The 24,879-nt window shown below is 46.1% G+C and overlaps 1 protein-coding gene across 1 annotated transcript in view; it reads left to right on the top strand.

Moving 5' to 3' along the window:
* The window catches only part of DNAH14 (dynein axonemal heavy chain 14), a 334,473-nt gene that overhangs the window by 195,730 nt on the left and 113,864 nt on the right, over nt 1–24,879 (top strand). The window contains exons 44-54 of the mRNA XM_086693941.1: nt 3,315–3,431; nt 6,833–6,991; nt 9,013–9,145; nt 10,686–10,747; nt 11,671–11,858; nt 13,048–13,176; nt 15,039–15,176; nt 17,141–17,308; nt 18,207–18,377; nt 22,672–22,839; nt 24,501–24,593. Coding sequence (XP_086550067.1) covers nt 3,315–3,431; nt 6,833–6,991; nt 9,013–9,145; nt 10,686–10,747; nt 11,671–11,858; nt 13,048–13,176; nt 15,039–15,176; nt 17,141–17,308; nt 18,207–18,377; nt 22,672–22,839; nt 24,501–24,593 — 1,526 coding nt within the window. The remainder of the gene's footprint in view (nt 1–3,314; nt 3,432–6,832; nt 6,992–9,012; nt 9,146–10,685; nt 10,748–11,670; nt 11,859–13,047; nt 13,177–15,038; nt 15,177–17,140; nt 17,309–18,206; nt 18,378–22,671; nt 22,840–24,500; nt 24,594–24,879) is intronic.

Raw genomic sequence — 24,879 nt, 5'->3', positions numbered from 1 at the left:
ATAAAAATTAAAAGATAAAAACATTAAAAATTACTGTAGCTCCAGTAATAAAGGGAAGTAAACTGTGACATGAATAGCATAAAATAGGAGGAGGGGTAAAAGAGTTTTTACATGTGACTGAAATGAGCTTGTTATCAGCTTAAAAGACTGTTATAGCTATAAGACATTGTATGCAAATGTCATGGTAACCACAGACCAAAAACCAAAAACCAACTGTAGATACACAAGAGATAAAGAGAAGGAAATTCAAGCACACCACTAGGGAAAATCATCAGTTCACAAAGGAAGGCAGGAAGAGAGGAAGAGGGAACAAGGGAACTATAAAAGACTGAGTAGACAAAACAGTCCTGTTTTGGCAGAAGGACAAAGCTGAAGGCATCACACCCCCTTATATCAGACTGTATTACAAAACTATAAAAGTCAAAACAGCATGATGCTGGCACTGAACACAGACACATGGACCAATGGAACAGAACAGAGAGTCCAGAAACAAGCCCGTGCTTATATAGCCAACCAATTTTTGACAAAGGCACCAAGAAGATAGTCCCTTCAGTAAAGAGAATTGGGAAAACTGGATAATCACATGCAAACTGAATAATGAAGTCGGACCCCTATTTACACCACTGACAAAAATTAACTCAGAATGGATTAAAGACATAAATGAATCCATAGAACAGGAGAAAACACTTGCACGCCATATACATGTGTGATAAGGGGTTCATATCCAAAATATATAAGGGACTCCTACAACTCAAGAGCAAAACATAAATTTATAAATAACCCCAAATGCTCTGATTAAAAATGGCAGAGGACCTGAACAGAAGACACTTTCCCAAAGACACACAAATGACAAATAGGGCCATGAAAAGTCCAGTGTAATCATCACGTAAATGCACATGAAAACCGCAATGAGGTATTATTACCTCACATCTGTTAGAATGACTATTATTAAAATGGCAAACGACGGCAAATGTTAGGATGTAGAGAAAAGGGAATCTTGTACACTCTTGGTGAGTATTTAAATTCACACGGCCACTGTGGAAACATTATGGGGTTGGTGCAGCCACTGTGGGAGACAATATGGAGGTGACTCAAAAAATTAGAAATAGAGCTACCGTGTGATCCAGCAATCTTATTTTGGGTGTATATCCAAAGGCAATGAATTCACTGTCTCCAAGAAATAATATTATCCCCATGTTCATTGCAGGATTATTCATAATAGCCAGGACATGGAAACAACCTAAGGGTTCATCGACAGATAAATGGATAGAGAAAATGTGATATATATAGCAAAATAAGTCAAACTGAGAAAGACAGATACTGTACAATTTCACTTATACGTGGGGCCTAAAAAAGCCACACTCCTGGAGAATAAGACGGTGGCTGCCAGGTGCCCGGTGGGTGGGGGACATGAGGAGATGTTGGTCAACGAATACAAACTTCCAATTATCAAATAATCAAAACTGGGAATGTAACGTGCAGACTGTATGTCGGAACGTCGCTAAGAGGGTAGATCGTAAATGTTCTCACACGTTCACAGACAGATAATTATGTGAGGTGATGAAGTTATTAACTAACCTTGTTGTAATTTTTTCTCAATATATGTATGTATCAAATCATCCCATTGTGCACTTTAATCTTACATGATATCATTTGCCATTTATGTCTCAATAAAGATGGAAAACTAAAAATTTTTTAAATCAATACCAAGTGTTAGCATGACTATAGAGCAACAGGTGGTTTCATATACTGCTAATTGTAGGATAAAAACACAGCCACTCTGGAAAGCGGTATGAGTTTCTTAAAATGTTCAATAGGGGCGCCTGGGTGGTGCAGTCGGTTAAGCGTCCGACTTCAGCCAGGTCACGATCTCGCGGTCCGTGAGTTCGAGCCCCGCGTCGGGCTCTGGGCTGATGGCTCGGAGCCTAGAGCCTGTTTCCGATTCTGTGTCTCCCTCTCTCTCTGCCCCTCCCCCGTTCATGCTCTGTCTCTCTCTGTCCCAAAAATAAATAAAAAAAAAATAATAATAAAAAAAAAAAAACGTTGAAAAAAAAAAATGTTCAATATGCATGTACCATATGACCCACCGTCATGCCTCTAGGTACTTATCCCAGATCAATGAAATCTTATATTCACTCAAACCTACACACAAATATTCATGGCAGCATTATTCATAGTTGACAATAATTGGGAAGAACTCAAGTGTTCTTTAATGGGTCAGTGATTAAACAAACTGTGGTCCACCCACACAGTGGAATACTATTCAGCAGTGAAAGGGAATGAGCTATTGATGAAGAGTGATGAACGACAGGAATGAATCTTAAATGCATTATGTAGTGACAGAACTCAGTTTCCAAAAGGTGCATACTGTAGTTTTCCATTTCCATGACAGTTTGGATAAAGCAAATATAGAGAACAGGGGCACCTGGGTGGCTCAGTTGGTTGAGTGTCCAACTCTCCATTTTGGTTCAGGTCATGATCCTGAGGTCATGGGATCAAGCCCCACATTGGGTTCTGCACTGATAGTGCAGAGCCTGCTTGGGATGTGTTCTCTCTCTCTCTCTCTCTCTCTCTCTCTCAAAAAATAAATAAATAAATAGATAAAAGTAAAAAAATAATAGATCAGTGGTTACCAGGGGTTAGGACTGAATACAAAAGGGGTAGGCACAAGGGAATTTTGGGGGGTTTTAGAATTGTTCTCTTATCTCGTCTACTGCAGTGATTACAAGAATACATGCATGTGGTAAAAAAAAAAAAAAAAACTCATAGAACTGTATACTCCCCAAAAATGAATTTTCCTGTGTATGAAAATTTTAGAAATGATTCAAAGAACTATATGAAATATTAGCACTGTTATCTTCATATGGTGAAATCATGGCTAAATGATCCTGCTTTTATTATCCTGTATTTTCCCGAATCTATTAAGAAAATTTACTAATTTTATAATGGAAAAGTGAATGTGATTTGCAAATAAGTGGCAGACTTACCTGATATATTGTTTTGACTCTACCCGTGACTGTCACTTAATAATATCCAGCACAGGGTGATAAGCAGGACGTCCGGGTAAGACCTCAAAGAGTATCACATCATGATTCACCTTGATTTTGGGATATAAAAAAGATGTTTTTATATAATTAAAGATAAGAAGAAGAAAAAGATAGGCCTGTTTTATATATTTGGATATACCCTTGGTGAACAGTTACTGTTTCTAGTTCAACAATCAGATTTTTCACATAGAGATCATATCATTAATGAAAATTCCATAAACAAACCTTTCTTACTTGGACCTGTTTATTTGTCATTTTCAAACACAGGTATCAGCCTACCAACTGGTAAGCATTCGATCTTTGGGTATTTTGTGGATTTACAGCAATGCGAATTCATACCATGGTCAGAGTTACTTCCTAGTATTCAGACACTCATTCAGAAAGGTAAGACTAATTCTAAGAATCATTCTCTAACTTTTCTAAAATATTGGAATTACTCTACATATAAAAGTAGATATGTTAGCAACTTTGAAGATTGATATATTCCAAGGTCGTGCGGGATCAATTTTCCCCCCTTTTTTAAATATGATTTGTTGTCAAATTGGCTTACATACAACACCCAGTGCTCATCCCAACAAGCTCCCTCCTCGGTGCCCATCACCCACTTTCCCCTCTCCCCCACCCCCCATCCACCCTCAGTTTGTTCTCTATATTTAAGAGTCTCTTGCGGTTTGCCTCCCTCCCTCTCTGTTGGTAACTATTTTTTTCCCCTTCCCTCCCCCATGGTCTTCTGTTAACGTTTCTCAATATCCACATATGAGTGAAAACATATGGTATGTGTCTTTCTCTGCCTGACTTATTTCACTCAGCATGATACCCTCCAGTTCCATCCACGTTGCTACAAATGGCAGGATTTCACTCTTCCTCGTTGCCAAGTAGTATTCCATTGTATATATAAACCACATCTTCTTTATCCATTCATCAGTTGATGGACATTTAGTCTCTTTCCATAATTTGGCTATTGTTGAAAGTGCCGCTATAAACATTGGGGTACAAGTGCCCCTTGCATCAGCACTCCTGTATCCCTTGGGTAGATTCCTAGCAGTGCTGTTGCTGGGTCATAGGGTAGATCTATTTTTAATTTTTTGAGGGACCTCCACACTGTTTTCCAGAGCGGCTGCACCAGTTTGCATTCCCGCCAGCAGCGCAAGAGGGTTCCCGTTTCTCCACATCCTCGCCAGCATCTGTGGTGGAACCAGTTTAGATCTATGTTTACAAAACATGCCTTTAAACAAGTAACCACTGAATGTTGCTTTCTGAGAAACTGGAATATATTTGATTGTGTCAGGTGTGCATGGTGAAGCTGTGGTTGATTGAAGGGCTTCCTGATGGAAAATACGTATCATTTTAATTAGCTGTGATGACTGAGAGCAGAGAAGGGGGAGGACTTCTTTTGAAAGAGGAAAAGCAGGGGAGCCTGGGAGGCTCATGTCAGTTATACGTCCCGACTTCAGCTCAGGTCATGATCTTATGGTACATGAGTTCGAGCCCCACGTCAGGCTGTCTGCTGTCAGCCCAAGCCCACTTTGGATCCTCTGTCCCCTTCTCTCTCTCTGCCTTTCCCCTGCTCACATCCTCTCTCTCTCTTTCTCTCTCAAAAATAAACATTTAAAAAAAGAAAGGACAACTGTATATGTAAGAACTACACTTGATTATAAAAGAAACTGCTAATGAGAAAAAACCAACTGCGACTTAACACCCACAACATGCTGCATGGTTTTCATTCTCCATCTTTTGCTTATACACATAGAAAACAAAGATGTAGAAAATTGTTGTGCCGTGAGAGCTCGGTTGAAGTTGAGGCAAAGCTGCACATACAAGAAATTCAATAAATGCAAATGGAGTTGAATTTCTTTGACGTTAGGCTTCTCTCATCAGTGAATTTCAAAGTTTGGTTATAAGCCTTTTTGATAGAAAACAGCCAGAGATACCATAATTATAGGCATCCAGAAAGCGCTAATTTTGAACTAATTTATACAAACAGTCTGCGTATAGGATGTGGAGAAATGCTATCAGATCATTTGCATAAATAGAAGCATCTTACATACCTGCTCAGTAGGTCAGGAACAGGGAAGAGTCCACCAGTATAACCAAACAACTTTCACTTGTTGGTACTATTGAAGATGCGTACCTTCAATCTGAAAATTATGTGTTCTTTATTTTTTATTTTTTTAACAAAATATACAATATTGATCTTAAAAAGTACATAAGTATTAGTGGGTGATTCTGTTTCTTTGAAACCTCTGAATTGTGTCTCATATGTCAAAGCAGCTAATGTTGGTTATTTTTATCCTTAACTTTTACTACTACATACAAAAATATAACAACGTCAGTGTACGTAACTCAGTATCTTAGTGTGCCGTTCCTATGGGAAAACAGAGGTATTTCCTCCAAACCTATGAAGACCCCACTTTCCCCGGTTCCATCTTATCCTAATTGTAGGCAACAGGCTTAGAAGAAACTGAAACCCTCTCAAGCTTTCAAACCCAAACCTGTAACAGGAATCTAAATGTCACAGCATCACAACGTCCTCTTCGATCTAGCACCATGCAAAGTAAGTTAGGGGTCCTGGTCCAGGCCAGTCTCTGGCACTCCCACAGAAAAAAAAAACAAAAAAAAAAACCCCACATTTTGTTCATACAATAATCCAGAAAGCATCTCAGAAATACCACTGGCTGTGTGAGGTGCTTTGGAAGGAAAGCACTGGAAGGCAGTTTGTCAATACATATCAAAATTATAAACCGTGTCCCACTTTGTAGTGACCCGACAACTGTGCACATGAGAAGCTATGTGCAAAATGGTAGGCGTATATTACATAAAGTCAGCCCAAGACCGAAACTACAGTAATTATCCATTGCTGGAGCGCTGGTAAGAAAAGTACGATACATTCATCAAATAGAAGAATATTAGCTAGAAAGAAGTCTCTGTGGGATAGAGGATCTCTAAAATGTACTAAATTTTTAATAATTGCTGTGCAGGGTACACAGTGTGGGGTGGGGACTGGTCCCTGGGATGAGGGAGTGAGGGAGACCGCTGAGTGCATTCCCTGATGTACGTTTGAATTGTGCACCATGTGAATGTCCTGGCTGGTCCGTTTCTAGTGCTTCAGAGATGAAGTGAGGTCTGTGTTGTATTTAACCCTTTCGAGAGTTTTGGCTGTGTAATGTGGGGGGAAGAATTGGGATGGTATTCACAGGAAGCTGTTGTATCAAGAGAGATTTGGTTTAGTTTTTGTTTGTGGGTGTGTGTGTGTGTGTGTGTTTTACTTCCTATAAAATTGCCTATATTCAACGGGTTTTTACTAAATGTCAGTTTCCCATAGTTCAACCAATAAAGAGATTGGAGATACTAGTGCATATGTGTTTCCACAATGGAAAATTTCAGCAGAAAGAAAGAGACAGATCATGGGGGGGGGGGGGGGGGAGAAGGCTCACCAAAGGAGCAAAGTTCTTTAAAAGGACGCAGGAGAGGGGCTGTCTTCACTTGCACTCCAGGGAACGAGGAGGAGAAGCGGGCAGAGCACAGGGGGGTGGGAGGGTGGGAGGGTGTGTACATGCTAGACTTAGGGATGGTGGGGCAGGGTGGGGAGTGGTTTCCAGCTGCGAGTGTGGACGAGATCCGCTGGGACCCCCCTCCCAGGCACTTGCATCGGGTTTCGCCTATCCGCACATGTTGATATCGCTTTATACCAAACAGACTTTTCCAGGAAGTATTTAGAACCTAAAAAAATAGCTTAACATTTATGTATAGGCTATTTGAAACTTTTTTTAAAAACTTTACCTTAGGAACTTCAATGCTAGCTGACCCGCAAGCATCCAGCGAGAACCTCTTGAAGATCACAGAGTACGGCGAGAACATCAACCATATCGCCACCAGCGACACGGTGTCCTTTTCTTTCCTCATCAGCCTTCTTTTAAAGAATTTCTGCCCTGTACTTCTCACAGGTATTAAAAAGATTTAAAGAAGGAGAATTTCAGAGGCACCTGGGGGACTCAGTCAGTTAAGTGTCCAACTCTTGATTTCAGCTCAGGTGATGATCTCACAGTTTGTGGGTTCAAGCCCCACGTCAGGCCCTGTGCTGACAGCTCAGAGCCTGGAACCTGCTTTGGATTCTGTGTCTCCCTCCCTCTCTGCCCCTCCCCCACTCTCTCTCTGCCTGTCTCTCTCTCTCTCTCTCAAAACTAAATAGGTAAATTTAAAAAAAAAAAAAAAACCAGGAGAATTTCAGGGTTAGGAAGAGGCTTAGTAATTACTTAGTCTAAACATTTTATGTTAAAACTTGGGGAAAAGATACACCCTGAAAAGCTTTATACACTATATATCAATATATATTCTTACTAAAAGTATATGAATGCCCATTTCCCCACATGTTTGCCCACAGAGGACATTATTAGTCTCTTCATGTTTTCATTCCTTCCCAGACAAATTCCAGAAGTAGACTACAGGATTCATACATGCATGGCCTTCACAGCCTGTGGGCTGATGGCCCCAGAGGGTGCCTGATGGTAGGAACGTTGATTGGTTTAGCTAAATTTACTCACATAATTACATACAAGGAAAAAATTAAAAGAAACTGCCTGATTTTTAAAAAATTTACACATATAGGGGCGCCTGGGTGGCTCAGTCGGTTAAGCATCCAACTTCGGCTCAGGTCACGATCTCACGGTCCGTGAGTTCGAGCCCCGCGTCGGGCTCTGGGCTGATGGCTCAGAGCCTGGAGCCTGGTTCCGATTCTGTGTCTCCTTCTCTCTCTGCCCCTCCCCCATTCATGCTCTGTCTCTCTCTGTCTCAAAAATAAATAAAAACGTTAAAAAAAAATAAAAAAAAAATTTACACATATAGTTCCTCAACCCAATGTTAAGAATTTTCAGTCTTTTAACATTACCAAATGAGTAATTCAATACGGTCCCACTTCTTTGTTAGCATTTATTTTACCCTTTTCTTACCATTTCTGGCTCCTACGCAGTGCTGCCGGTCACCAGAGGCAACAGGACGACACTCCGAGTCCCGTACTCGGCAAAACAAAATCGGAACTCTCAGATAATCCACACCTTGCCTCCAATTTGGTCTAAGAAAATTCTTATTCTTACTTAATATTTGGTGGATTGTAAAGTCATGACTCCCCATTCTGTTGCTATAGTTCATCCTCTCCTCTCTCCCCAAGACTGTTTTGGCAAAAATTTTCAGGGAAATTCATTTCATGGAGTAGCTCTGCTCTGCTAGAAGCAAAAGGATTTGTGATGGGTGTGAATGAACATTTGATTAAATACAACGGCTAACTCCTGGGGCATCTGGGTGGCTCAGTTGGTTAAGCGTCCAACTTCAGCCCAGGTCATGATCTTGTGGTTCATGAGTTCAAGCGTCAGGCTCCGTGCTGACAGCTCAGAGCCTGGAGTCTGTTTTGGATTCTGTGTCTCCCTCTCTCTCTGCCCCTCCCCTGCTCATGCTCTGTCTCTGTCTCTCTCTCTCTCAAAAATAAACATTAAAAAAAAATTGTTTAAATAACGGCTAACTCCTAATCTATCCTTTTATAAAAGATGTAAATAATTAGAGCAGATTTCATATTTACTCGCTGGTTTACCCAATCTTAACCACATTTTTAAAAATTTTTTTTTCAACATTTATTTATTTTTGCGACAGAGAGAGACAGAGCATGAACGGGGGAGGGGCAGAGAGAGAGGGAGACACAGAATCGGAAACAGGCTCCAGGCTCTGAGCCATCAGCCCAGAGCCTGACGCGGGGCTCGAACTCCCGGACCGCGAGATCGTGACCTGGCTGAAGTCGGACGCTTAACCGACTGCGCCACCCAGGCGCCCCTTAACCACATTTTTTAAAAAGGGAAGAAAAGAATCCATTTTTTCACACAATTTTCAAGTAAAATGTTACTGGTTCATCTTAATATGTTAACGTCTATTCATTTTCTTGGCTGTAAATCTAACCTAATGTCTTTTTTTTTCCCCTTAGGAGACTCTGGTGTTGGGAAAACCACTACCATTAATCAAATGCTTGAAAGGTTGGAGGGCCCTGGAGCATTTGATGTGAAATATGGGTCAATTTTAGGAGAAGTCCTGTTGTATAACGAAATTAAAAAATCAAGGTTGTATATTTAAACTCTAAATTTGATTTGTGTGGTAAAAAAAAAAAAAGTTTGCTCTAATATATAAATGTGCCTTGTTTTAAAAAGCAAACCTGTTATGGAAAAATGCAAAATTACTCAAAAGAGGGGTTAAGAAAATCTTTACTTTTCCAAAGTATTAACTCCCGGATTAATTCCTTTAAATGAGAAATTTTACATTTATTTTAAATATAACTAAATTTAAAATCTCAAGTTTTTTTACATAACAAAGTGTATTTTCCTTCCTGAAGAAGTGCACCTGAAACATACAAATGAAGAGTTGCACGTAATGGGTTCTCTTACACTACAAATACATTTTCTTCTCATGAAATACAAAAGTATTCTTTACAAAGAACTTTGTCATTCTCTATGTCTCTTCCTGAATTACAAAAGAAGGAATGAAAATCCTAGAAAAATGCAAAATTTTGAAGTTAATTAAAATGGTAGGTGTGCTGTTGTTTGGACGGAATAAGCAGGTGGACCGTGGGGACACCTGTGTCGGGCCCTCTTGTAAACGTCAGACACCCGGGTCCGGGGCCCCCCTCGAGGCCCAGCACGAACCCCGGCCCCGTGGCTCAGGCGCAGGTGCGGAAGAGACACCTGCCCTCCCTGCAGGTGGTCTCCTGGTGGGAAGCCTGGCTGATTCCCCCCAAACCGCGTTCCCATTTTGCATCCGCACTAGTCAAGGCTGCCCTGTCTTCCCAAGACATCATGAACTTCTGCCCCTGTCTTTACCCAATACCACTCTTGGTCTGGGCCGTTGTCACCTATGTGTTACACGAATAATTTTGGGATAGAATCCCACTGACCTTAAATGAGGCTGTAAAAAATCCGAAGAACATTTAATACCATAAGAATTTTTCCTTATCTGAATTATTATAGTGGACTTTAAAAAATAAATCTCACTCTATGCTCACTATCTAAACTGAACGTTTTAATAAAGAAAGATAATATTAAAAAGAAACACCTGAAGCCAAAACCAAACTAGAGGTGAGCAGGGCTTTATAAAGGGACAAGTGAGTTAATAATGGTTCACTACCCATTGGAAATACCAATAGCCTGGAATCCTGAGAATTTGTTTAAAAAAAATTTTTTTTAATGTTTATTCAGTTTTGAGAGACAGAGCGTCCATGGGGTTGGGACAGAGAAAGAGAGGGAGACACAGAATCCGAAGCAGGCTCCAGGCTCTGAGCTGTCAGCACAGAGCCCGACGTGGGGCTCGAACCCAAGAGCTGTGAGACCTGAGCCGAAGTCGGACGCTTACCTGACTGAGCCACCCAGGCGCTCCTGTCTGGTTTGTTTTTTAGAGTCAGCCTGTGTTGTTAAGTCTGGGTATCGGTTGTGATGGTGACAGCGGTGACACGGTGTTACCTGTAAAAAAGCAGAAACAGGAAAAAATATTTGTTTCCCTGTAGGAGAGAGAGATAAACTCAACACCCTGACACTTTGATTACATTTTGTTCCTCCGGCTGCAGTGGTAAACAGGCAAATTTTGAATCTTTAAAACCTTTTGTTCCAACAGCCTGAAGCAGAATATCAACATCTTGCTCTCTGAAAGTCACAAGACAGGATCCTCAAGTCTAGGTGCGTATTAATCACCTCATGTGAAAACTGCTTCCTGTCTGCTTGTGCAAGTCACGGTGTGCTTGTCAGGGATCTCGGAACCAACACTTCCACCGATAGTTTCAAATGGAAAATCCTGAAAAACATCCACTCTCCTGTCAAACGCCATGCCCCACCCAAATGCTGGAATAGTTATGGGAGAACTTGCCAGAAAGTGGGACTCTGGCTTCCCCGGGGATTCTGGACTAGGTCTAGGTGTCCCTGGAGGCAGCGTCGGCCTGTTCTATTCTCGTGCTTGTGGAGAAGTTAAAATTCCGGATGAGCTTCCGGAACCTCGTCCTGGAGAGCCCTGACTGAAGGGTTTGGGAGCAGCCCCCCATTTCTGAAGAGGAAGAGCCAGCCGCCCACAGGGAGCTGCGGGGAAGGGAAAGGGCCTGGCCGCAGGGTTCCTGCCACAAGAGTTTTGGGGTCTGGTTTTCCCATGACATTTGCTGTCGTTCCATCCCAAGTGGCCGTGGTAGACAAGCCTCGCTCGGGGAATGAATGAGTCCTGCTTCCGATGCCTTCGGTGGACACACCTGTGTGCGGCCTTCACGCCTCTCACGTGCACTTCCTTCCAGTAGATGCGTAACGTCTTGCAAACCTAGATATTTTTAAGTCGTAGAAAGTTACCCGTGTCGATTGTGCAGAAATGTACAGAGTTTGTGGCTGTCCTACCGTTGCATGCGGCCGTGGTGGCACAGAGACACTGCACACCACATACGAGTAAGGAAGTCACTGGAAACATTCCTTCTCTCACTGAACTGTCCTCGGGGTAATTGCTTGAAAATGACTACAGTATACTAAAATTATGTAATTTTCGTATTTCCTAACACCTTAAAATAAATCACGGATATTCTCAAAGTACTCTAAATTTGTGTTTCTTTCCATATTTGGCATAAAAGATGGGAAGACTATTAAAAAGCCAGAAGTCAAAACTGAAGAAAGTTCACTGAAAGACAATAATAAAGGAATTATCGTCTCAACGATAAATTTTAGCATCAGTATGACCGCTGCCAAAGCCAAGGAGATGATCCTTAAGAAGTTAGTAAGAAGAACGAAAGACAGTCTTGGAGCGCCAAAGAGCAACCAGGTAGAGCCCTCCCATGCCTTCTGACCGACTTCACCCACTCACGTCATAATGTGACTTATTTTCATTAATAATAATAAACAGAAAAGGATAAGTGTAGCATAGAGTCCTGCGCATTACTAGAAAATGCACTTTGAAATGGAGGCTTTGGTTTTTGGTTTTAATGTTTTTTTAAGTTTGTTTATTTTTGAGAGAGCGCGAGTGGGGGAGGGGCAGAGAGCGAGGGAGACACAGAATCCGAAACAGGCTCCAGGCTCCGCGCTGTCAGCACCGGGTCCGACGCGGGGCTTGAACCCACAAGCCGTGAGATCGTGACCTGAGCTGAAGTCGGACGCTGAACCGACTGAGCCACCCAGGCGCTCCATGGAGACTTTGGTTTTAAAAATCAATATAGTATGGTTTCCAACACGATGAATTATACTCATTCAGAATTACTAAAGCCAAAAGAAGCTCCTGGAATCTACATTAAACGTGAACAGAGAAGGCAAGAAAATGTGTTAGATGCCATTGGTTTGGGAACAGCGTGTTTGACCACGTTTTCTTCCCGTGAGCATGGCTCGGGACCGTTAAAAACCAAAATTTAGCTGAGTAAACTTTTAACATTTATTGGCTTTATTCAGTTATTTGTGAATCTGCGAGGTATCCACCTAGAGACAGAGGGAGCTCCACGAAGCTGTACGAAACGAACGACTTTTCCAGGCACAGGGCGCGGGAGCAAAGAGGTTACTCCGGGCCAATAGCGGTTGGTTGTGGTGGTATCACTGTCCTCCAGGCTGGCACGGTCCGCCGGGCAGATGACCTCATGGTGCTGAGGGTCTACTTTAAGATTCCATTCTGGGAGAGCAGACAGCTGTCGCTCTGGGTTTGGTGACATGGGGCTTACTGTTAAGTGATGGCTCAGGGTCTGTTGTGTTATTTTGAACATGACAGAAAGAGGGAAACTACCCACAGCCTCAGGGAACGGTACCAAGAGGATGACCTTGTGGAGTAGTTTCTGCTCTTCTGAAAACGTGCTGCTTTCTAAAATCCTGTCTTCAAAACGGAATCGGGGCTGCTGCTTTTCGTAGAAAAACAGGGCTGTCGTGACACATGACTTTGTTCGCACGCCGCAGCGTAATTACTATTCCTAATTTGTAATTTAAAGGAAGGCGGTACTAACTCATGTGTTCTAAAACCTTTTGTCTTCCTCAAGATTGTAATATTCATTGATGACCTGAATGTGCCCGAATCGGACACGTATGGGGCACAGCCGCCCCTGGAGTTAGTCAGACAGCTACTGGATTTGGGAGGACTTTACGATACCAAAAAACTCACGTGGAAGGTACAGTGTACCTAAGATCTTGTTCACGTTAACTGTTGTTACTCAACAATGAAATATTTATAACAGCTCTGAGTGAATTGAGAAATTTAGAATATCCAGTCAGATGAACATATAGAACAAATCCAAAATCCTAATTTCACCCTAATTTAACCAATGGCACCTTTTGCAGTTTGACATAGGTCCGTGGGTTCATGGAGATTCTTGTAGTAGGATTAAATATTGGTAAAAATTACAAGTGTCCTGTAGGTTTAATTTCTGGGTATATATAAATGCTCACTATTATCACATCAAGAGTTATCCAAACTTTTCAGTATGTTGGCAGTTAACGCATATGAGAAAAGCTAGTGAAAATGTGCCCTAACAAATACATGCTCTTTATGGAAGACTACTCTTCATCTTTCTTTTCTTTTTTTTTTTTTTATAAATTTTTTTCGAATGTTTATTTGTTTTTGAGAGAGACAGACAGAACATGAGCAGGGGACAGGCAGAGAGAGAGGGAGACACAGAATCAGAAGCAGGCTCCAGGCTCCGAGCCATCAGCACAGAGCCCGACACGGGGCTTGAACTCATGAACTGGGAGATCATGAACTGAGCCGAAGTCAGACGCTCAACCGACCGAGCCCCCCAGGCTCCCCTCTTCATCTTTATTTTCAAGAACACAGATCAAGGATCTTTAGTAGTATTGCAAAGTTCAACAAATTCCCAGGGAGCTGTTCCTGTGCGATTATTTTTGTTAATGGAACCAAATCAGAATGGCTTAAGGTTTTTAAAAAGTAAACGGACATGCCTCATTCGATTCCTTCTCGGTAAATCACGAGCCCTGTGCTCCAGAACGGACTTTATCTGTAGAATTAGATGGTTGCATTACAAATGGTTTCGTGTCTCAGAGAAACTTGGGCCCAGGATCCTGGACGGCACCCTGGCTGATGAGTGGTGTCAGCTCAGACACCAGACCATCCTGAACCATCCATTGAGCCACAGTGGAGGGAGAAGCCCAGGGAGAACCTAGGCGACTAGGGCAAGAGAGGGAGCAAGAAATGGGTCTGGAGGACAGCCTGGAGAAGTTCTGGAACTGAGAAGAAAGTAGTGAAACTGACCTTTTGTGGAGTTTCTGTGGCTGGGCCGGGGCCCCAGGCAGAAGCACACCTGTTAAAAAACATTTCCTGTGCGTAGATGAGACACCTGCAGGGCCCCACCCAGCTTGCAGGGCTGGGATGCTGTGATGTGACAGTGCATCCACGGCCTATGGCTGGATAGACAGTCCCCAAGCCAGCCCTGGCTTTTCTGGAGACTCAGTCACGTTCCTCTGGTTCATTGCTCATCACCAGGCTCTCTTCGCTAGCCTCAAAAACATGTTGCTTATTTTCCAGTAATTGCTTTTTAAAATATAGGCTATTTCTGGGGCACCTGGGTGGCTCAGTCGGTTGAGCGTCCGACTTCGGCTCGGGTCATGATCTCGTGGTTTGTGGGTTCGCACCCCATGTCAGGCTCCGTGCGGATAGCTCGGAGCCTGGAACCTGCTTTGGATTCTGTGTCTCCCTCTCTCTGCCCCTCCCCTGCTGTGCTCTGTCTGTCTCTGTCTCTCAAAAATGAAAAAATGTAAAAAAAAAAAAAAATTTTTTTTAAAGATAGGCTATTTCTTGATGGCCTTTAGAAAGCCTCCTAGAAGTAATACGCCTTGGAATTGCATTTTAGGATTTTGGTTACTTCTAAGAACATAGATTTCTGTTATCATCATAACTTTTGTTTTTGCAGTAAGGGATTTTTTTTTTTTGTCTAAACAAATGTAAATCTTGGTTCGTTGGGGCTGGGAAATGAGTGATACCTCCCTTTCTGCATTGTCCTTTTCACTCTTCCCACAGAATATTCAAGATCTTTCTCTGGTTGCCGCTTGTGTCCCTTCAGTAGCCAGGAGGCACATGAGCCCGCGCCTCCTCAGACACTTTTCCGTTCTGGTGCTGCCGCATCCTTCACAGAGCGCCTTACGTACGATTTTCCAGGTAACACGTCCGCTACATTTTCTACTGAAAAAGAATTTTAGGGGCGGCTGGGTGGCTCAGTCGGTTAAGCAGCCGACTTCGGCTCAGGTCATGATCTCGCGGTCCGTGAGTTCGAGCCCTGCGTCGGGCTCTGTGCTGACAGCTCGGAGCCCGGAGCCTGCTTCAGATTCTGTGTCTCCCTCTCTCTGACCCTCCCCCATTCATGCTCTGTCTCTCTCTGTCTCAAAAATAAATAAACGTTAAAAAAAAAAAATTGAAAAAGAATTCTAGTTCCACAGTGTGAGAGAAAACGTGAGAGTTTAAAACCACTGATGTTGGGGGCGCCTGGGTGGCACAGTCGGTTAAGCGTCCGACTTCAGCCAGGTCACGATCTCGCGGTCCATGAGTTCGAGCCCCGCGTCGGGCTCTGGGCTGATGGCTCAGAGCCTGGAGCCTGTTTCCGATTCTGTGTCTCCCTCTCTCTCTGCCCCTCCCCCGTTCATGCTCTGTCTCTCTCTGTCCCCAAAAAAATAAATAAACGTTGAAAAAAAAATTTTTTTTAATAAAATAAAACCACTGATGTTGAACGAAAATTCCCTTAAGGGGATGGGTTTTACTCCCCCGCTTTCCAATTCTTTCTGGCCTGTGGTTGTAATTTGTCTCTAAATAGCAAAAATGTTGTGTTAGTGTGCATAAGAAATACATGTGGTGCACACTTTTTAAACATTTTTTTAGAGTTTATGTATTTATTTTGAGAGAAAGAACGAGCACGTGCAGAGTGGGGGAGGGGCAGAGAGAGAATCCCACGCAGGCTCCCCACTGTCAGCACTGAGCCTGACCCAGGGCTCTATCCCATGAACATTGAGATCATGACAGGAGCCGTAATCAAGCCCCCCAGGTGCCCCGAGAAACACCTGTGATGCACATTTAACGCGTGTTTGCAGTGTAGACCCTCAGACCCCATCTTCACAGGATTCTGATCCAGTGTCTCTGGGTTGGAGCTCAGGGAGCTGAGTCATTAATCAGCACACCTGAAGTTTTGCTAAATGATTTGTTCTTTTTGTTTCATTGTAGAATACAAAACGAGAGAAAAAATCTGAAATGCCTTATTAGAAAAATAGCTCAACTTGAAATTAGTTTGATTAGAAAAATAAATCTGCGGGGCACCTGGGGGACTCAGTTGGTTAAGCGTCCAACTTCAGCTCAGGTCATGATCTCACTGTTTGTGGGTTTGAGCCCGTGTCAGGCTCTGTGCTGACAGCTCAGAGCCTGGAGCCTGGAACCTGCTTCAGAATCTGTGTCTCCCTCTCTGTCTGCCCTTCCTCCACTCACTCTCTGTCTCTCCCTCTCTCTCTCTCAAAAATAAATAAAAACATTAAAAAAATTTTTTTAAAGGAAAAATCTGCGAGATTACCAATTTCTTCAAAACTAATTATATGTTTTCTTCTTCATAATATAAAATTTAAATATTAATTTTTACATCTATTTTCAAAAAGCACTTGGTAACTCTACACAATAACCCACACCTAAAAGAAAAAGTCTTGATGTAGAAGAATGTGTGTGTGCATGCATGTGCGCGTGTGTGCGTGTGTGTGCATGTGAGTGTGTGTGCATGTGCATACATCAACCCAAACCAAGGTAATGGTTTTATCACTTTGTGTTTCATCTCATGATCCCTACTGAGGAGCAAAGAGGTACAAGAATTGCCAGGGCATCCGGTGGGATACACACAAGTAGGGCGTGAATATTCCCCAGAGAACGCACAACACAGCCCTCTAGATCATTCACCAGACTCGGACCGGCCGGAATTCTCCCCAGTTTGTGAGAACTGAGTGTTTGCCGTCTGCTCAAAATGGATTCGAGATGCTAACGGTTTAAATGCCATTAATCCTCCGTGAGAGCACACGCCTCTCCTTTCTATCAGGGATTCCCTAGGAAGGATCGTGCTTAAGATTTGGGGCTAACTATAACATTTCTTTCTAAAGGCTCATTTGGGAATGTATTTCTCCATCAATAACTTCACCGTCGACGTCCAGAGAAGTAAGGATCAAACAACATCTTGCTCTCTGGCTGTGTACCACCAAGTGTGCCAGAACATGCTGCCGACCCCCGCCAAGTGCCACTACATATTTAACCTTCGAGACATGTTTAAGGTGTGTTTTCAGTTCATTCGCTAGCCTCGTGGTAAATGTTAAGGTGAGCAGATGTATTTTACTAACTTGATTCTTTTCTCCATTTCTCTGCCATCAACATGCGATTATTAGAAGGGGGAGAAGGAGAAATCCAAGTCGATTCGTTTTGCTATTTCTCAGCCACTTATCCCGGGAGCCACTTAGAAAAGAATCATTAAGATAATTCCACGCAGAGAATTTGGTGATGAAGCTGCTAAGACCGTTAGCGTATTAAGATTCTCAGCGGGGAAAGCACAGACTTGGGGTTTGCTCTCTTTCTGAGATGTTACTGCAGCTCTCGGGAAGTGAAAGCGTACTTGCATTTCATAAAGATGCTTGAATTTCCACAAGCCCTGCTCTTCACGACAGGAAATGTTGCCCGCGGTGCCGATTCGGTCATTAGCCTCGGTCAAATAATTTTCCGAGTGAAAATACGAAGACCAACTATTTTGAATTTGGTCTTTCTCTCCTTGCCATGGACTCCATAGTCCAAGATAGTGCATATCATGTTTGAGTCCCAATTCACAATCTTAGGACACGTCCACCTTAAGAAGCACGTCTCTGTCACCACCGGCACCCTGCCTCCAGGTCGGTACCAAAGTCCAGACTCGGCTTCCCGTGCTGGCGAGGCCTCCAAGGCACCTGGCCGAGGGGTCCTCAGACCCTCTCCCTCCAGGGGCGATGCCATGCCGTCTTTCCCTGACTGGTGACCGGCCCGTCTCCTCAGAACTTCAGTTTGTCACTTGTAGAGATGGACAGTTCTTACCTTGGATAATTGCTTCTGTTTTTACAGAATCCTAAACGTGCAAAAATTGAGCCTTTACTTCACACACTGCCTTCTAATGTTAAAAAGGAACTCTCATGCTGCGATCTCTAATAGCTTCTCCTAGGCTTGCTACAAGCTGAGAAGGCCGTTATCAACTCCAAAGAGACGGCGGCCCTGTTCTTTGTTCACGAAGCCACTCGAGTGTTCCATGATCGTTTGATTGACTCTGCTGAGAAAGGACTTTTCTATCAGTTTCTTTCAAAAGAACTTGAGAATTATTTTCAGGTAAACTTCTATTTTAAAAAGTATTTCAAATGGTATCTTGGGCAAAAGCATTGTTTTCTAAAAATCCTCAGACATCTCTATTTCTTTATTTTAGTTTTTTTAATTTTTTAATTATTTTATTTATTTTATTTTTTTTTTTTATTTTTTTTTTCAACGTTTATTTATTTTTGGGACAGAGAGAGACAGAGCATGAACGGGGGAGGGGCAGAGAGAGAGGGAGACACAGAATCGGAAACAGGCTCCAGGCTCTGAGCCATCAGCCCAGAGCCCGACGCGGGGCTCGAACTCACGGACCGCGAGATCGTGACCTGGCTGAAGTCGGACACTTAACCGACTGCGCCACCCAGGCGCCCCAATTTTTTAATTATTTTAGAGAGCGCGAACGCAAGTCGGAGGGAAAGGGGCAGAGGGAGAGACAGAGAATCCCAAAGGGGCTCTGCGCTGAGCCCGGAGCCCAACGCGGGGCTCGATCCCACGAACTGTGAGATCATGACCTGAGCCAAAATCAAGAGTTGGACAGACGGTCAACCAACTGAGCCGCCCAGATGCCTCCTTAGACATTTCTATGGTATTAACGAAAGGAGCTTTATTAACAATCCCCTTTTTTCACTTGATAATGTCTAAATAAGTCTAGATTTGATATGATGGAAATGATCGGGTCTGGATGCCTCTGCTCGTGCACTTGGCCTCCGCGAGCCCTGAGGCTGCTCATTTCTCTCCAGGCCGGGCAGGCGTGTGCACTCGCGGTACCTGCGCCCCCTTCAACTTTGTTCTCCCAGGTGCCCTGTGGTCCAGGTCCCGAAGGAAGGAAGGAGGTCCCGTGGACCGGCCCACGAGGGTTGTAAGGAAGCGGAGGGACAAGCTCAGGGCCTTTGAGGGGCCTCCTTGCTGGCTCCTCTCAGGAGAATTAGGGAGACGCTTTGGAATTCCTTTCCAGAGGCGACGCCTCTGTTCTTTTTTGTCTTCTTGGTGGTGCCTCTTTCTGTCAGCCCATTTGCAGGAGCCCAGGAAGATGACAAATTCAAAGGTACTACTATATTTACAACAGTAAAAACAGAATGTTGGAACACAGACCTTATCCATAGAGATACACTCATGAACATAAACTCAGAATACGACACGTGCACGGGTATGTCAATCTGTGTTCGTGAACGTACGTACTTTTCACACAAGACACAAATTCAGAAAACTTTCAAAAATATTTTCTAGGGGCGCCTGGGTGGCTCAGTCGGTTGAGCGTCCGACTTGGGCTCAGGTCGTGATCTCACAGTTTGTGAGTTCGAGCGCCGCGTCGGGCTCTGTGCTGACGGCTCGGAGCCTGGAGCCTGCTTCGGATCCTCTGTCCTCCTCTCTCTGCCCCTTCTCCGCTTCACTGTGTCTCTCAAAACACACACACACATTAAAAACAACAACTATTCTCTAGACACTCTCATCCTTATTTTTTTCTAATCCAAGTTCCCTGCTCCTCCGTCCAGATCCCTCTTGCTGTCTTCATGTTAACGCACATCACTCCGCCCGCCAATCTTTTTTTTTTTTTTTTTTTTTAACATCTAGTAAAATAATCCTGCTAAGTGCCCAGGGGTAATCCTTCCTATGCCCATGTTCAGCTCCACCTCCACTCTCTTGTGGAGTCTCTCAGGGCTTGGCCGGCGGCCGGTTCTCCTTCCTTGGACCTGGGGGTAGCCCGCATACCCACCTCGTAGTCTGTGAGAATTAATGGCACTAATTTACGTCAGGTGTTTAGAACAGCTTGTGAGGGAAGAACTAGACCTTATATCGACGCTGCGAATATAGACAGGTGGTTTGGCAGAAAGAACCTGAACTCCAAAGCCAGACCTTGGTTTGCCGTCCAGATCTGTCTCGTGCTCCCCGGGGTACTTCACGCTCAACGCGCAAAACCACCCGCAAGACCGTTCGGTGTTTGTCCACTGTGCCCTCTGCACCGCCCGGTCGCCCTGGCCCGGTGTTTCCCACCTCAGGTCGGGGGTGTGGCACACCCACCCAGGCCCGCAGCCGCACCAGAAACCTCGGCATCTCAGCCCATGGGGTGGCCAGAAGGTAGCAGTGTCCCCTGTCTCTGCCTCCGCTCGGTGGGTCCCTCCCCAGGCGCGCCTCTGGCCACCCCTCAAGATCCAGCTCGCACTTCCTCTTTCGGCAGATTTTTCTGGCCAACACCATACCCTTTCTAGTTTGAGTGTCCCCTCTCTGTATCTTCCTAGGACTCTGGACTCTTCCTACCTTACAACTTATGATCATGTGATTACTTACCTCTCCCTCCAGCCTCTGAGTCCATGAGAATGAAGTCATTGATTTTTCTCTCTTCCTAAGTCTCCAGAATTTAGCACCCTCCTTACTCTCAGTTGGTGCTTGATAAAGATACCTGGGGGGAAGGGAGGGAGGGAGGGAGGGAGGAAGGAAGGAAGGAGGGAGGGAGGGAGGGAGGGAGGGAGGGAGGGAGGGAGGAAGGAAGGAGGGGAAGGGTGGGAAGGAAAGGATGCAGAAACTTTGCTAAAATAACTACCTAAAGAGAGCCCATTCCTGCCCCTGGTGAAGTTCCTAAACTCTCTCCTGTAGATGCCGACTGCAGTTCGGATTTAGGGCTTTGCTAGACTGGGGGCGCCTGGGTGGCTCAGTGGGTTAAGCGTCTGACTCTTGATTTCGGCTCAGGTCACGACCTCACGGTTCCTGAGTTCAAACCCCGTGTGGGGCTCAATGCTGACAGTGCAGAGCCTGCTTGGGATTCTCTGTCTCTCTCTGTGTCGTATTTTATTTATGATTTATTATTTATTTATTTCACAAGCTTAAAAAAAAAAAAGACTTTGCTAGACCAAGCAATAGCTGTAGAGGGGGTAGGACACGAGTTTGCCCTAGACTCCTGCCCTGTGGCGGGCCGCAACAGCTGCGGTGCCCCAAGTTAAAGACAGAGTAACAAACCTTCCCGAAGGACAGAAGGTCACCAGTTACCCCCGTGCGAATGAGGGTGTATGCAGTATCAGTCCGTCAGCTGGTCGGCTGGCTGGCTTTTTAAACAACAACATGCGGTGACGCTGACAGCAGCTAACGCTGGGAGCGCGCCTGTTTTCAGAGACGGTGTCCAAGGCATCCCTGCGAGGTACGTTCCGTTGTTACCCTCACTTTACAGATGAAGACACTGAGGCGGAGAGGGGCTGGGAGCTTGTCCGAGGTGACAGAGCTCGTTAGGTGGTGGGGTCCTCCAAACCCAGGGTAGCTGCCTCCAGGTGCCCCCGGAACCCGAACCTCGACCTTGTCTCCCGAGTGCCTGTCAGGAAGTTGCGTGCCGGACACCACCTGACGGCGGTGCCGGGACCCCACGCGGGGGGCGTGTCTCTGGAAGGGCCGAGACAGGTCCACGCACATGCCGCGAGGACGGGGCCAAGAAGGAATGCTCCCTCCCCCTAGTTTTAGGGGAGCAGGACATGGTCCGACTTCCAAGGGGAGGTAGCCCGTGACCTTGGTACGAAAGATAGGAGCTGGCCCCGGGGGAACGGGATGGTGTCGTTGTCGACTAAACTGCAGACTTTATTTGGAATCGCCAAGCGTTTAATTAAGCATTCGTGGAGGCGGGGAGATTGCAGTTTGTCTGGGAACCATCATCACGTGGATTGGTTTGCGAAACCACCACCGCGGTCGTGACCTAGAACTGTTCCCCGCCGCCACCCCTGCTACCAGCTGCACGGTGGTATTTAAAAAAATTTTTTTTTCAACGTTTATTTATTTTTGGGACAGAGAGAGACAGAGCATGAACGGGGGAGGGGCAGAGAGAGAGGGAGACACAGAATCGGAAACAGGCTCCAGGCTCCCAGCCATCAGCCCAGAGCCTGACGCGGGGCTCGAACTCACGGACCGCGAGATCGTGACCTGGCTGAAGTCGGACGCTTAACCGACTGCGCCACCCAGGCGCCCCTGCACGGTGGTATTTAACACACGAATAAGGGAAGAGTCTTTATTTTTCATTGTTGGTGAGACTTCAAGTTGCTATTTCCACAACAGGGGCTCTTAGGGCCCGCAGGCCTTCAGGGAGACCGTGGACGGAAGTCCACATCAGTGCGTGTGGTTTCCTTTGCAGCCCCTGTATGTTACTCTCTGCACTTAAAATACCGTCCCGAGAAGGGCTGCATAGGCCTCGCGGCCTAAAAAGGTCCGTGGCACAAAAAGGTGAAGAACCCCCGGATCGACTGTGCCCAGAGCTTCTCCGGAGTAGATATATTACATTCGTTTTCATAACAAGTAGAATTTTGCTCTTAACAGATATTTAATTATGATCTTACAATAGATTAATTGGACCAAAGAAAAACTGATGGACGACTCAATTGTCTTTGTGGATTTCTTGGATATAAACAAGCCTCACAGAAAAAAGTTCTATCAGAGCACCAGCGACTATGAGAAACTGGCCAGTGTGCTGAATGAATTCCAAATGAAGCTGAGTTTATCATCCTCGGAGGTACAGACACGCACCATGTGAAATCGGAGGAGTGCTGTTGTTGTGTGCGCGTGCGCGCGTGTGCCCGCGAGTGTAAGAAGGAGCAGGGGAAGGGTGTGCCCCCACCGGGCGGACCATTGGAACCGTGGGTTTCCACGGCTCCGTCCTGGCTGGCTTCCGCTCGCAGGGCGCGTTGTAAGCCAGGTGCACGACTCAGGCTGTGGGGGCTGCGGGATCAGGGCGAGAGGAGCTGAGAAACGCAGGAGAGGCCGAGGCCGCTTTGGGAACAGCCCCCCTTACGCTGCGGTCGCGGGCAGAATGGTGTCGGCACAGAGGCGCCCTCCAAGTCACAGGCGCCTGACCCCATTTCCTGGGAACGCCCTCCCCGCCCCCATGTCCCACCCCTAACGGAGCAGTAGAGGCACAACCTGGATGCTGTTGTTCCCCCGCTCCTCCTCCCTCCAACCCGTACTCCTCCTCCTCCCCCTCCTCCTCCCCCTCCTCCTCCCTCCAGCCCGAACCCCCCTCCCCCCTCCTCCTCCCTCCAGCCAGAACCTCCCTCCTCCCCCTCCTCCCCCGCCTTTCTCCAGCCTGTACCTCCTCCTCCTCCTCCTCCTTCCTCTCTTCCTCCCCCTCCTCCTCCCTCCAGCCCGAACCCCCCTCCCCCCTCCTCCTCCCTCCAGCCAGAACCTCCCTCCTCCCCCTCCTCCCCCGCCTTTCTCCAGCCTGTACCTCCTCCTCCTCCTCCTTCCTCTCTTCCTCCCCCTCCTCCTCCCTCCAGCCCGAACCCCCCTCCCCCCTCTTCCTCCCTCCAGCCAGAACCCCCTCCTCCCCCTCCTCCTCCCTCCAGCCAGAACCTCCCTCCTCCCCCTCCTCCTCCCTCAAGCCCAAACCCCCCTCCTCCCCCTCCTTTATCCAGCCTCTACCTCCTCCTCCTCCTCCTTCCTCTCTTCCTCTCTTCCTCCCCCTCCTCCTCCCTCCAGCCCGAACCCCCCTCCCCCCTCTTCCTCCCTCCAGCCAGAACCCCCTCCTCCCCCTCCTCCTCCCTCCAGCCAGAACCTCCCTCCTCCCCCTCCTCCTCCCTCAAGCCCAAACCCCCCTCCTCCCCCTCCTTTCTCCAGCCTCTACCTCCTCCTCCTCCTCCTTCCTCTCTTCCTCTCTTCCTCCCCCTCCTCCTCCCTCCAGCCAGAACCCCCCTCCTCCCCCTCCTCCCCCTCCTCCCCCTCCTCCTCCCTCCAGCCCAAACCCCCCTCCCCCCTCTTCCTCCCTCCAGCCAGAACCTCCCTCCTCCCCCTCCTCCTCCCTCAAGCCCAAACCCCCCTCCTCCCCCGCCTTTCTCCAGCCTCTACCTCCTCCTCCTCCTCCTTCCTCTCTTCCTCTCTTCCTCCCCCTCCTCCTCCCTCCAGCCAGAACCCCCCTCCTCCCCCTCCTCCCCCTCCTCCCCCTCCTCCTCCTCCTCCTCCTCCTCCTCCCTCCAGCCCATACTATCCCCCGGCATGCCCACAGGAACACTGACGTAGGGACAGGCCTCATCGCACACGTTTCCCTTCCACACGTGTGACCCAGTTGACAGGATTGGAGAATATTGAGTCTCACTCCTGGGTCCCTGTATGTACAGCTGCAGTGAACACGTGGTTTGCCTGTGCCTCCAAGCAGTTTTCTTGTCCCCTTTCCTCTCCCAGACTTCTCATTCCATGGTGTTCTTCAAGGAAGCCATAGAACACATCGCAAGAGCGGCCAGGGTCCTCCGGCAGCCGGGGAGTCACATGTTACTGGTAGGGATTAAATTGCTCAGATATTTTTAAGCTCGCAAAGTAAACATTGAGGAGGTCTGATAAAATCTACCTCGCTTACAGAAGTCCTATTTATGCCAACTTTGTACCAGTGGAAGCTTGCAGCCATCGAGCCCCGCGGCAAGAGCATTTTCCTCTCTAGGGTTTGCATAAGACCTGTATCCGCACAGAAAAATGCTTGGTTTGGGAAGGCAGGTGATGGCACTGTCACCGTCTGTCACATGTCCCCAGCACTAGTGCAGCCTCTGTGCAGGTGGAACTTGAGAAC

The sequence above is a fragment of the Puma concolor genome, chromosome E4 (assembly GCF_028749965.1).
Source record: "Puma concolor isolate L17-30 chromosome E4, mPumCon1.1.hap2, whole genome shotgun sequence".
NCBI lineage: Eukaryota > Metazoa > Chordata > Mammalia > Carnivora > Felidae > Puma > Puma concolor.
This window is presented reverse-complemented; position numbering and strand designations above follow the sequence as displayed.